Consider the following 14,368-nt stretch of genomic DNA (forward strand, 5'->3'; position numbering starts at 1 on the left):
ACCACATACAATCCTGTAATACCAAATGAAAGGACATCACACAAGTATATATTATAAAAATATGTGTTTATTTCTAAATGAATCCTCAGTACTCTTAATGAGCAAAGGGGCAAAAGCGTTAAATCAAAAGCACAGTATTACATACAAAGTTGCACAATTATGGATGAGGGCGGGTGGCCACTCAAACCATATACTAAAAAAGTGGTATAAGAGATACCAATCGAACAGTGGTTAGGCCTAGGGCCTAGAGAATCGCTGGGAGAAGTCAGGACTAGCAATGTTGAAGTCTGGAGAAGCCTGCAGAATTCGGGTGCAGCACATAAAGTGGGGCTTGCACCAATGCAATGTCAATGGTGCGTAAAAGTTACACAAAGTTAGTTTAAAGATCCTTCCGCTGAACCTAGAGGAACAAAACTTAAGACACAGACCCTAGAGGTGTGTACCAACGTGGGCACACCTGCGTTGCAATGTTACCTCACCCACAGGAAGTGGGTGCACAGGGTCGAAGTGGCGTTGCGTTTTGACGCGCAGGTTCTTGGTGCTTGGAGCTGGAGAAGCTGCAGGCGATGGGAAGCAGAAGTGTCCGGTGTGATCCAAGGGTGGATCGAAGTCGAGATGAATCTGAAAGCAGAGGGGACAGAGTCTGGGTCACTCAGCAGTGACCAGGGTGGAACCAGGACGGAACCAGGCAATGTCGGGCGCAATCAGATGGTTGTCAAGAGGCTTCTCTCCGCTGTCACGTGGGCTCTGGGGCATCTGCGACGTCCAGGAGCAGGTCACGATCTGTCACACGCAGGCTCTCGCCGTCAGCACCGTCGGCTTCAAGATTGCAGCAAACAGCACTTGGCAAAAGCAATCCACGCGGAACCGGGAGATTGCTTCTCACTCAGACCAGGAGGGTCAGAGTGGGGGCTCCTTTTCACAGGAGCTGGTGCAGATCTGGAGCAACCAGAAAAGCAAGTCGGTTTCAAGTTTTCATCGGCACAGGGGCCACAAGCCAGCTGGCAAGTGACCGGGCCAACGCGTCGAGCCAACACAAGCAGAAGGGCCCCACGCAGCACTCGTCGAGTGTGGAGGAGGTAGCTTTGGTGCAAGTGTAGCTCAGGGTTGGGGCTTCTCAAACCCCGGTGTACAGCTTCGAGGGTCACTCGTGGGCTGCACGGTCAGCGTCTCGTGGCCTCTTCAAGATGGCGTGCCCCACGCTTCCGGTCGCCTCCACGGGTCTCAGCTCTGCAGGGACTGTGGATCGGGCTGGGGGAAGGCAGGCAAGCTTGATCTCGTCTATCTCGGTCGCTCGAGTTCCGGCGGGAACTGCAACAAAGCAAGGGTCGAGGGCTGGATGGTGCCTGTTCGCACAGGGTGGTCACTCCTTGACCACAAGGGAGATTCTTCAGTCTTCTACGTTGAGTAGGATGTCGAAGGGTCCAGAATTCGTTTCTTATGTTTCTTCAGGATGATCTAAGTTGCATTGGCACTGCTCCCACTCTTATTTGAATCTGGTGGGCTGGACATCCTGCTAGGTCCCCTCCTATGGGTGGGACCCAGGAAGGGGGTGGTTACACCCCTTTCCTTCGATCCAGGGGATCCCTGGGACTGGGGCTGGTGTGCCCCAAAACCGGTTTGGTCGGATTATGCAAGGGGCAGCCTTGTGCTCCCCAGGCAGTGTCTGGTTTCTTTGAAACCTCCCTGCTAAAATCCACTATCTCCTGTCTGGGGTGGTTTGACACCGCCCTGCGACAGGAAACCCTTTGTCCAGGCCACCATTTGCTGAGTTTCGGTCAGCAGCAGGAGGCCAGACCCGTGTCTGTGGCAGAGGCATCCATTTTGTGGATCTGAGGCTCATTTTAAATCAACCGCGTTTCAGTAAAGTAACATGTCTTCTCCCTCTAGAAGGGTGGAATGCTACCCCCGTCGCCAGAACTGGCGAGGGGGTAGTATTCCAATTCGTATGACACCTTACACAACATGTTTTGATAAAGCCAAACCAAAGTTGCTATATAACCGCGAGGATTATAAGGCACTTAAGAGTATATGGTATGCCATTATCCCGGATCAGCTTAGGGAGTTGTTCCTGACAGCTGCAGACAGGCTCAGCTCATGCCAGAGCTCCATCTCACATAAAACCACGCACTCTGCCTCCAGGATTGATAAGACCTTCCATAGGAGTGACTCACAGGTTTATATGTGTCCAGATATAGGTTTAGATATAGGTATACTATATCTAAGCAAGGGGTGATTACACCCACTTGCCCCAGCTGAGTGATCAGCCAGTTGTGTCAATTTAAGAATCAGCCAGGGGTGGCAAAAGCTATGCTTCAGCCCATGGTAGGCCTTGGTGGCACCTATGCCCTGAGCACCTATAGTGCATGGTACAGGGGCTGACGAGGAGTCCATTTCCAATTGTGGTATGTACCTATAGCACATGTATTACAAATTTAGAGAGAGAACAGCAGGCTGGGGGTCTGATTAGCAGGCCCACAGCCTCAGTAAGTCGAAAGCCAGTGAAGCAAAAAGCAAAAATTGGGGTGACCATAGGATAGCAGACCCTACTCTCCTACACAGCGAGTAATCCGGGCTCTAGCAAATCTCAGCTTCAGGAACCTACAGTCCTTTAGTCACCGGTACAGTGTGCTCAAGCTCTCTGGTAGAGAAAATATTGGCAAATGAAAGCTGCTTAGATGTTTTAGACAGAAATACTGGTTTAGAAATTGAGACTATGTTGATTTCGTTGTTGTATTTGATAAGCTTACAGTCTGATTTTGTACAGAGCTAGCACTATTATCTGTCTAGTTGATGCTCTTGCGCATCTTTTTCTATTAAGTTGGATGTTGCAATTTACTAATAGTGTGCTTTAATGTGTCTGACCAGTGTGACATCGGTTTGTGAACATGTTTGTATAATTTTTGCTCTGAATGTATATTTGGGAAGACTCCTGCACATTGGGGGAACAAAAAGGTATCCACATCTTTGTGCTCAGCCTCCAGCTTCAGCCTATTTTGAGTCCACTAGGTCACCATAGAACCCATAATAGTTGGTCATTTTATATAATATATATTTTTTTTCTATAGTTAGATTTATCAAGTTAACGCATTCTGCAATAGTGGTAACATGGGTTGCATCTTTTAAAGTTTTACAAATTAGGTATGTATTTAATGCTGGGTTTGGTTTTAAATTGGTCTGGTCAGTTCTTTAAATTTCGGTAGCTAGATCATTTGCATCAAAAATCCTAGTGCTTAGCTCTTTGATAACGTTGTTACTTTTATATAATTAGGTTAGTTTGCATTTTGTTCAATGCAGGATGAATTTTTCCAAATCTGACGTTAGTAATTTGAAGATCCACTTTTACCCTGGCTGTGTCTTCTCGGTCACCCTTATGTCCTGGTTCCAACCGATATGTCTACTGCTACCTTAAAATGGACTTTCTCTTAAATATTATGTGTTATGTTTCATGCAGAGCCTCCACATGTGCTGCAACTATTTACAGAATATTGAAAGGCTTTAGTTGGTGTTTTGTTTGGAGGAAAGTTGGTCTTTGTTACAGTGCATTGTTTAAGTACATAAAATGAATTAATATTTTTTTTCCCCTTTCATTTTGAAAATGATTCGTCTACTCACACTTAAAGAAAGAGAGAGCCATGATGTTTGGTAAGCTCATTTCTGTTTTTCATTTGAAATTGTTTAATTGACATTGAACATTTATTTGCCAAAGTTAAAACGCTACAGCATGCTCTTCTCAGATGTGTCTTGAGCCTGTAACTTTCCTCCAAATTAAGGCCCCAAAACCGGAGTCTCGTCGTCGTCTGAAGTGTGGAACAAAATGGGAACATAATTTATTCTCAGAGGCCACTTTTTTTTAAGCTTTGAATGTTTGCAGGTGGGACTGAGGGACTGATACTTGCCTTTGCTTAAGTTACTTGGAATGTCTGCCAAAGAATCAGCGTTGATTGCCTCGTTTGGGAGAAATGTACTTTTGGTAACCGACCATTCATCTCTCACTAATAAAAAATAATCTCCTTGAACTGGGAAAAAAAGCATATAATGTCAAACTGAGATGCAGACGTAATTGGAAAAATTGCCTCAGATCGTGATTGGCCTCTAAAATGGTTAGTTTCTCCAGTATTATATCTTGAAATGTTTTCTCAGTTGTGTACAACCGCTAGTTTTGAGACCAGATTTATACAGGCTGACACCTGCCCTCAATGTGTTGTAATTATTTTGTTGCACAAAAAGGCTAGCCTTGTGGTTTTTAGGTCGAGGACCGAAGGCTGCGCTTGCGCTGTCTCCGGTGGGAGATTTAATGTTTTTAGGTATGGAGGCTTGAACCCGCCTCTCTCCTCCATTGGCTGGCTTCCTAAACGGAGGCCAGCCATTGGAGGAGAGGGGCGTCACTCCGTTCAAGCCCAGTCTCTTTTGGATTCGGGGGCGTGTTTTTTGCGTTCCTTCTACCTGTGTCATCAGTCACTCAGAACGCCAAAAACACGCCCTCGATTCCGAAATTTTCAGAGCTTTGTGGCCGCCATTTTGCTGCGTGGTAAAACCAGGAGAGCAGCGTCTACCGAGGACATGAGGTAACTATCCATTGTCTTGCCTCTGCCACCCTGTTTGTGCCGTTTTTGTGCCCCCCCCCCTGTTTGTGCCGTTTTTCTTGCCTCTGTGCCCACAGCCCTCCTCCGACCGGCTCTGCCCCCTTCCCTCCGCCCGCAGCTCTCCTTCATCCCGCTCTCGCCTCCCTTCCCTCCGCCCGCAGCTCTCCTTCGTTCCGCTCTCGCTCCCCCCTCCTTCCCTCCGCCCGCAGGTCTCTTTCGTCCTGCTCTCGCCCCCCCTTCCCTCTGGTCAAGGAATGTATCTGTGGGACGCCATTGGTTCTCACTCTAGCGGTAGTGTGTGTGTAAAGCAGGAGCTCTGCTTATCTGTTGGCGTCTCCCGGCAGGACGGGCACAGCATCTGGGGTCACCTTCATCTGTCCCGGGCCTTCGTTCCCTCTGATGCCCCCCAGGATCGGGACACGCAGCCGCACCCAGTGGAGCTGGGGTCAGGGCGGTGTGAATCTTATCGCAGCCGCACCAGAGTACTTCACAGGTCTTTAAAAGACCATTTAGGTGTTAACGAGGCTTTGATGTTTTTTCACCCCTTCATCTCCACTCTGACTATAGCTGCAGGAATTAGCCCCCCCCCCCACCCCCGAAATTTGGCTCTAGTTGTGCTTCTGCAATACTTTACTTAAAGCATGTCATCCTCCTCACTTCATCCACTGGTCTGTTCTTCATTCACATTTTCCCTGCAACCACTACAGCATACATCATGGGGCTGCGCAGTGGGTCTGACTACATTTTGCCCTTTCACAAGGAGCACATCCTTACACAAGTTTCATTCAATGCCAGTGTTTTTATTTTGTATTTTATAATTACTGGCTGTGCTTTCTCCCCTGCCCCCTGGCTGTGCTTGCTCCCCTGCCCCCTGGCTGTGCTTGCTCCCCTGCCCCCTGGCTGTGCTTGCTCCCCTGCCCCCTGGCTGTGCTTGCTCCCCTGCCCCCTGGCTGTGCTTGCTCCCCTGCCCCCTGGCTGTGCTTGCTCCCCTGCCCCCTGGCTGTGCTTGCTCCCCTGCCCCCTGGCTGTGCTTGCTCCCCTGCCCCCTGGCTGTCCTTGCTCCCCTGCCCCCTGGCTGTGCTTGCTCCCCTGCCCCCTGGCTGTGCTTGCCCCCCTGCCCCCTGGCTGTGCTTGCCCCCCTGCCCCCTGGCTGTGCTTGCTCCCCTGCCCCCTGGCTGTGCTTGCTCCCCTGCCCCCTGGGGGGGCTCTGTGTGTGTGTGGGGGGGGGGCTCTGTGTGTGTGTGTGGGGGGGGGCTCTGTGTGTGTGTGTGGGGGGGGCTCTGTGTGTGGGGGGGCTCTGTGTGTGTGTGTGGGGGGGCTCTGTGTGTGTGTGTGGGGGGGCTCTGTGTGTGTGTGTGGGGGGGCTCTGTGTGTGTGTGTGGGGGGGGCTCTGTGTGTGTGTGGGGGGGGGGCTCTGTGTGTGGGGGGGCTCTGTGTGTGTGTGGGGGGGCTCTGTGTGTGTGTGGGGGGGCTCTGTGTGTGTGTGGGGGGGGGCTCTGTGTGTGTGTGTGTGGGGGCTCTGTGTGTGTGTGTGTGGGGGGGGCTCTGTGTGTGTGTGTGGGGGGCTCTGTGTGTGTGTGCAGGGGGCGGGGGCTCTGTGTGTGTGTGTGTGTGGGTAGCTTTGTGTGTGGCGCTCTGTGTGGGTGTAAATGCAATAGGTCATGCATTTGCGAGCGATTAACCTATTGGCATTGTAAATGACAATGCCATTTATTTAAGATGTAAAAAAAAGTCATGTGCAATGCCAATAGCTCTACCTTTAATAATGCCGAGACCATTGCATTGTAAGTGCTTGTTCTATTTTCTGCCCAGTGATTGGTGATAAGTGCCTTACGTTTGTGAAGATCAGTGTCTGGGAACAGGTGGAAACAAGTGAAACTCAAGGATGCAACAGGAAGCCACGTATAGCGGGAGACCAATGAGAATAAGCATAGCTGTTTCACTTGCCTCACTTATTTGTCAGCCATATGTGGCCTCCTTTTGTATAGCTGAGAATCTTCATGTTTGTCCTTAAAATGGGTCCTCAGTCATAGCGTGCAACCTGTTACCTTCTTTTACAAACTTTCTGCCCTGGTCCAAAATGTTTAGTCTATGTATGCATGCCAATGCAAATGGGTTATGAAAACCTGCTGAAAAATTAGAATCCCGTGAAATATGGTTTGTGATGCAGGTTTTTGATGTCTGTGCATAGCACTCGCTCATCTGTCATGTAAATACTGAGATCTATACTAAAAAGGCATATAATATGTATCCAATATTTAGCAAGAACACCACCTTCACTACTGGAGACTATCTGCTACTATAAACAAGCCTCCTTTTGAACATACAGGCAATGCATTTTTCATTGTATTGCTTTTTAAAGATGTCGTTGAACTTTACCCCTCCAATTACCAACCAGCATTTTACACATTATTGCATATAATCATCCTTTCTGAATGTGGTCACCGTGACACTTAGTTGCAGAATTCACCCTAATTTCAGTGCTTCCTACATATCAATTGCTCACTGGGTGTAGTTTTTCTCAGAGACCTCAATGAACATTGTATTTGATAGTGTACTAATGTGCTACCTAATGTAGTCCTGACTTTTTGTTTGTACAACTGGTCAGTTAAGTGTCGTAGTACTTGTTGATACCAGTTGCAGTTCCAAACTGCCTGGGGGGTGTGTGTGTGTGTGTGTATGTGTTTCTACACCTTCATAAATTATGCTTGAACATTATCAGTAAACTTCATTGAACTGCCGCAGCACAGATCTGCTTAAGATGTGAATAACAAAATGCTAACGTGTTTATTTTTGTTGACTACTCTGAATTCATGCTTCCACCACTAGATGTTAAAATACTTAAATGTTTATCCTTTCTCAGGTGGATTTAAGGTGGAGGAGCTTGAAAGGATAATACAGAAAGTAAAGTGTCTTACAGATTATGTGGAGGAAAAAGAGAGAGAGCCTCTTGTAGGTATGTTGTATCCATTTATTTCCTATTTAGGGCAATCATTTCCCAAAAAGTACCTTGTTTGTGAAGTTGGAGTAAAAACGTAATGCAAACGTTGGCACAGATTTTGGAGGCTTGGATCTTAGGAAATGCTGTGTTTGCTTACTTGACCAGCCTGGAATTTATTTTCTAAAGAACTTGACAAGTACACTGGAATTGAAACATCATTTTTTGTGTAGTTCAGCATCAGACATGCAATGTAACAATCTAATCAAGGAGTGTTTTTTTGTAAGTTTCCCTTGAAACCCAGGCTTGTGTAGTAAGTGGGATGTTGGCAGCAAATTAATGATCCATGGCAATGAGTTTTTAACCGGTTGCCCTTTGGCCCTTCTTGAATATATGTCCCCATATCTGGGATTGCCTAACTTATCCAGTATTAGGGGTGTCTTTCATAGATTCACATGCCTGAATCATTCCCCGTCGTCGAGACGGGAGCCTCAGGTACATAAAAAAGTAATGTCCTATAGACATACATGGAGAAAAGGGTCTAAGGGCCTCCCCTTAGTAGCCTTTCCTTGTCCTTATGTAAAAAGGACCAAATTCTCACAGTCAGCCAATCAGCTCCGACCTCCCTCTAGAACCTTCCTGGGAGGAGCCTCAGTCCCTCAGATTTTCTACTGCACGTTGTGCTAGGGAGTCTCCAGCCTGAGCTCTCATCAGGATTCCTTCCACTTCAACAAACTTTCTTTGAAAGTGATATCTGAACCCTCAACTCTTCAAGGATTACTTCACTACACTGTCTTGGCAGTAAGTGTTTTCTTTCCACTGCTTCTTCCATGTCAGAATCCAAGAAGAAAGCCCTTTTCAGGGCCTGCTCTTCCTGTGGGAAGAAAAGGATCCATGTGGATGATCAGCACGACCTGTGCTTGTATTGCCTTTACCCGGACCATGTCTCAGACAAATGCAAGATTTGTAGGTTTTTTTCCTAAAAAGACCGTGAGAGATAGGGAAGGTCGCCTTCTTATTTGGCTTGACAGGCTTAAGGACAGAGACAATCTGGACTCCTCTGTGAGCAGTGTTTCCAGGACCTCAGCTGTCTCTCAAGAGGCCTAGGGTGTCTTCCCCTGGCCCCTCAGACACTCCTCCTAGGAAGACCCACAAGAAGTCTTCAGAGGCGAGATCTGCGACATCTTCAGTGTCTGCTAAGGATGATAAAACCTTTGAGAAGCCTGCTCCGTCCTCTAGACAAGCCCAGAGGACTACCTCAGTCACGACCACAGTGTCTACCACATCAGCGTCGTCGCCTTCAGCGTCGACGACGACTACGTCTTCCTCATCTTCAGGTAGACCTGTTTCCTCTATTATACTCCTAAAACCGTCGTCGACGACAAAGACCATGTCGACAACGAAGACTACACCGTCGACGACGCCGTCGTCATTGACGAGCCCATCGTCGTCGAAGACGTTGCCAAAAATCCCACCGTCGACGACGAAGGTGTCGACGAGAGACTCGACGACGAGGACGTCGTCTACGAAAACACCGTCGACGAAGACGTCGACGACCAAGAATCCATGGCCCACTCCACCGTCGACTAGGACCTCGTCGACGACCCCGTCGACGAAAGGCTCGTCGTCGACGACCAAAGACTCCGTCGACGAAGGACTCGACGACGACAACACAGTCGACGGAAGACTCGTCGTCGAAGATGGCACTGCCTGAGCCATGGAAATCGAAACTGGTGGAAGTATCGACCCTCATGCTGCCGCCGTCGACGGTTCCCTCGACGACGACAGGCTCTGATGCGAAGTCTGGCAAGCATACCAAACCACAAATTACCCCGGAAACAACATCTCCGAGCAAAGTGGAAACACAGCCACCTCAGGAAATCTTCCAAAGTGAAGAATCCGTAGAGGATGACCATCTGGATCCCGCTACTTCGGTCTCGGACCTTAACATCAAATGCCAAAGCACTGATGAGGAACAGGAAGACTTCACCTATCAGGAACACTCTGTCCATACTAGCGTCCGCACGGAAGTCACCCCCATGATATGCTTACCGGCGACCCTTGTTAATGACTTAAGATTCCTTGTACAGGATTACAAACAACGCTTTCCGGATGCGGACAGAGGCAGCCAAGCGCCTAAGGTTCATGCGCCTGAGGACAAGGGGAATCAGACACCTACAGTCCAAGTACCAGTGTCCGCCCCAAAACAACCTCAGCATCACCCTCAAACCCACCATGACGTCCAGCCTCAGGTGGTGGTCTCTTCGGACGAAGATGAGGATGAGGAGGAACTGGAGGAAGGAGAGGTCCAGGAGGTACACTCGGACCAGGATGAAGAGGATGAATATGTAGCATCATCCCCAGCTTCACCACAACCACGTCAAGCGGACTCCCCGCCTGTGGACATTGCCGGCTTCCACAAGCTTGTGGAGAGAGCAGCGAAGAGATTCCATATGGCTGTGGAATCAACAGAAACGGACTGCTTCTTGCACGATTTCAAAGAACAGACACAAAAGTCCACTAAATCTATTCCGATTATAGAGTTCTTGTGGGAACAAGGAAAGAAATTAATGCTGACACCTGCTTCTGTACCAGCGGTTGTTCCACGCCTAGACAAGAAATACAGAGCACCACTTACTGCGGCGGCTTGCCTCAATGGTCACCCCAAACCAGACTCGGTGGTGACACAGGCGGCCCAGAAACACTCCCGTAACCCTTCCTCCCCACTGTCTGCTCCCCCGGACAAGGAAGGCAGGAAACTTGACACGATTGGTAAACGCTTCACAACCACATCGGCCATGACCATCAAGGTGGCCAACTCCATTGCCTTGTTGGGGCGTTACAATCGCCAACTCTGGGAGGACATAGCCCCTTACGTGAAGGAACTGCCTGACGCAGTCCAGGGTGAGGTAAGGGCTCTCCTGGTGGAAGGTCAATCTTCAGCGGCGGAACTAACTGACTGTGCGATCGACGCAGCCATGACAGGCTTCCGTCAGCTTGCGGGGGCTGCAGTCCTGCAGCGTCAAGGATGGCTGAGAGCGACATCATTCCGCCAGGAAGTGCAATCGAAGGTTCTGGACATGCCCTTCGTCGGACAACACCTTTTTGGGGAAAAAATCGACGAGGCACTGCAGACCATTAAGAAGGACACCGACACAGCAGGGGCACTGGGCACTCTGCAGTCCAGAAACCAGTCCTTTCGAGGAAACCGATCCAAAGGTCAGTCCTCTTATCGAGGTTCCTATCAGAACAGGTCCTCGTATTCATACAATAACAAAGGCCAATACCAACACAAACAGCAGCAAGCCCACCAATCTTCGTTTGGAAGATCTAGCTACAGAGGAAAAAATACCAAGAGGGGCGCTGGCGGCCGCCAGTGACCGATTACTCCAGCCAGTCCAACCACACACTCCATCCTTTCAAATTGGAGGAAAACTGACCCATTTCCTCACCAATTGGCAGTACATCACCACGGACCGGTGGGTTCTTCAAATTATTCGATTCGGCCATTCTCTCGAATTCACCTCCACCCCTCCCAATACACCTCCACGCAGACTGACGCACAAACACCCGCGCCTGCTGCTCAAGGAACTTTCGATAATGCTACAGAAGGGAGCAATCGAAAGAGTGCCAGCATCCTCAAAGGGGAAGGGATTTTACTCCCACTTCTTTCTTGTACAACAAAAGGAGAACAAGTGGAGGCCCATCCTGGATCTCCGGGCGCTCAACGCCTTCCTACGGAGCCAATCGTTCAGGATGGTGACGATTCAAGAAATTCTGGGCATTCTAGAAAAAGGAGATTTCATGACATCCTTAGATCTCCAGGATGCCTACTACCACATCCCCATCCTCAGAAGTCACTGGAAATTCCTGAGGTTTGAGGTGGCGGGCCGTCACTCAGTTCAAAGTCCTGCCATTCGGCCTCAAGTCCGTGCCGCGGATTTTCACAAAGTGCCTTGCACCGGTGGCGGCCTTTCTGCGTCAGCTGGGTCACCAAGTCTTCCCCTACCTAGACGACTGGCTGGTGAAAGCACCCTCACCCGAAGGCGCAGCCGAATCCTCCAACGCCTGCACCACTCTTTTTCAGAAGCTGGGATTAACGCTCAATCTCAAAATATCCTGCATGGTCCCCACAACGAAAATCACGTTCCTAGGGGCCACCTTGGACACGGAGTGCACAAGAGCCTTCCCCTCGAAGGAGAGGACGGACAAGATCTTATCTCTGGCCACGGCTGTGGCGGCAAAGACACACCTAAAAGTTCGGACTTACACCTCCCTCCTAGGGATGATGTCTTCCTGCAGACTCAGAATGCGCCCGTTGCAGGAGGCACTCACGAGCCAATCGACTCAAAGTACTGGCTCCTTCGAAGACATTATTCGGATCACGCCAAAAATGTCCAAAGGTCTGGAATGGTGGAAAGGTCGCATGAATCTAACTGTAGGGTTACCGTTTCTCCTTCCAGCATCACCTCTGGTGATAACCACAGACGCCTCCCTAGAGGGATGGGGCGCTGTTCTCCAGGACCTTCAGATCAGCGGCAAATGGGACACTCAGGAAAAATTGCTCCATATAAACCTTTTGGAGCTGAGAGCCGTGTATCTGGCTCTCCAGGCCTTCTTGCCACGCATCCAGAACTCCCCAGTGCTCGTCAGGACAGACAACACCACGACGATGCACTATCTCAACAAACAGGGGGGAACGCGTTCGCTCTCTCTCTCTCACGCGAATCGCAAAAGATCTGGAACTGGCTAGTGCTGCACGGAATCCCACTCAAAGCGGAATATGTCCCAGGAAAGGACAATACCATCGCGGGCGCCCTGAGCAGGCAAAGATCCCTCTCCCACGAGTGGGAACTATCAGACAGTGCTCTGACTCACATCTTCTCTCAATGGGGAGTCCCGAACATCGACCTGTTTGCCACCAAGGGGAACGCCAAATGCCCAAGCTACGCAAGTTGGCATCCCCAACAAGGGTCACTAGGAAATGCATTTTCCATCGGATGGTTCAGCGCCTTTGCATACGCTTTTCCTCCATTCCCGATGATCCCGAGGCTCCTCAGGAAGATGAAGGTGGAGCCCTGTACCCTGATCCTAATTGCCCCGTTCTGGCCGAGGCAACACTGGTTCTCGGATCTGCTTCGACTCTCCATCAGATCACCGATTCGCCTGAAACAACACCCGAACCTCCTGACGATGTCCAACGGGCAAGTACAGCACCCGAACCTCCAATCGCTCAAATTATCGGCCTGGCTCCTGAGCACAGAGTTCGGTGGCCTGAATATCCCACAAGACTGCAGGGATGTATTAGCTAAAGCAAGGGCGGACAGTACGAACAAAACCTACACTCTCAAATGGAAGAGGTTCTGCATTTGGTGTTCGGACCAGGGCCTGCGGCCCCTCGCCATCACCCTGAACAGATATTACCATACCTCCTGCATTTAGCGCAGTCGGGACTAGCGCATGCGTCCATTAAGGTTCATCTGGCGGCTACCTCGAGGTTCACCAGAACTGTCACAGGGCCTTCTCTGTGATCCAGTCGGCTAGTCAAGCAATTCCTGAAGGGACTCTACAGATCCTTTCCGAGGCCTCGGAAAGTCCCTCCTACATGGCAGCTTAATCTGGTACTCAACCAACTCATGCGTCATCCGTTTGAGCCCATTCATCGGGCATCTATTAAACACATCTCATGGAAAACAGCGCTCTTGCTCGCTCTAACATCTGCCAGAAGGGTTAGCGAGCTACAAGCTTTGTCCATTCAGGAACCATATATGCAATTCAGACAGGACAGGGTGATACTGAGACCAAACCCTAAGTTCATTCCAAAAGTACCTTCGGACTTTCATCTCAATGAACCAATAGTCCTTAAGTCCTTCTTTGCCAACCCTTCCACAGCAGCGGAAAGGTCGCTGCATTCTTTGGACCTTATGAGATGCCTAAAGTTCTACCTGGACAAGACTAAGGCTCTCAGGAAATCTTCACAACTGTTCGTTGCATACAGCAGACCGAGAATGGGCCTGCCTCTCACGAAGCAAAGCATCTCCAGATGGATCTCCTCTGCGATTTCATTCTGCCATGACAAGGCCGGCCGGCCGGCCTTTGGATGATCATGTCACTGCTCATTCCACCAGGGCGATGTCCACGTCAGCAGCACTGTTCGCTGGAGTGCCGATCCTGGACATCTGCAGAGCGGCGACCTGGAAGTCACCGCACACTTTCTCCAGACACTACTGACTGGACATCGAACTCCAGAAGGATGCAGCAGTGGGCCAGGCGGTGCTTCGCCATCTCTTTCAGTAAGGTGAGCCTTCCTACATCCCGCCTTCCAGGTATGCACATTCTTGCTCTTGTGATATTCTATCTATGCTGTCTCCATGTTGTATGATATTATATGCATTATCTAACATGATGGCAGAGCAACTTTACTTTACAAATGTGCTCCTATGATTGCTAGCTATTCTGATTCAGGCATGTGAATCTATGAAAGACACCCCTAATACTGGATAAGAAATGCGTTACTTACCTGTAACAGCAGTTATCCAGTATTGGTGTCTTTCATAGATTCACATGCAACCCTCCCGCCTCCCCTGGAAGGACTCTCATCCCACTCTGACAATATTACGCCAACCTAGCTGGGTGCGTACGAAAATCTGAGGGACTGAGGCTCCTCCCAGGAAGGTTCTAGAGGGAGGTCTGAGCTGATTGGCTGACTGTGAGAATTTGGTCCTTTTTACATAAGGACAAGGAAAGGCTACTAAGGGGAGGCCCTTAGACCCTTTTCTCTCTGTATGTCTATAGGACATTACTTTTTTATGTACCGGAGGCTCCCGTCTCGACGACGGGGAAT

The 14,368-nt window shown here is 49.6% G+C and overlaps 2 protein-coding genes across 3 annotated transcripts in view; both read left to right on the top strand.

Moving 5' to 3' along the window:
- Window positions 1-14,368, top strand: part of LOC147722730 (uncharacterized) — a 637,985-nt gene that overhangs the window by 422,231 nt on the left and 201,386 nt on the right. The gene's annotated exons all lie outside the window — the stretch shown is intronic.
- Window positions 1-14,368, top strand: part of LOC147722731 (uncharacterized) — a 488,139-nt gene that overhangs the window by 36,409 nt on the left and 437,362 nt on the right. For both annotated transcript variants that reach the window (XM_086965201.1, XM_086965202.1), the window contains exons 4-5: window positions 3,624-3,645; window positions 7,450-7,542. In XM_086965201.1, the coding sequence (XP_086821327.1) occupies window positions 3,624-3,645; window positions 7,450-7,542 (115 nt within the window). The remainder of the gene's footprint in view (window positions 1-3,623; window positions 3,646-7,449; window positions 7,543-14,368) is intronic.

This window comes from Lissotriton vulgaris, chromosome 4_1 (assembly GCF_964263255.1).
Source record: "Lissotriton vulgaris chromosome 4_1, aLisVul1.2, whole genome shotgun sequence".
Lineage (NCBI taxonomy): Eukaryota > Metazoa > Chordata > Amphibia > Caudata > Salamandridae > Lissotriton > Lissotriton vulgaris.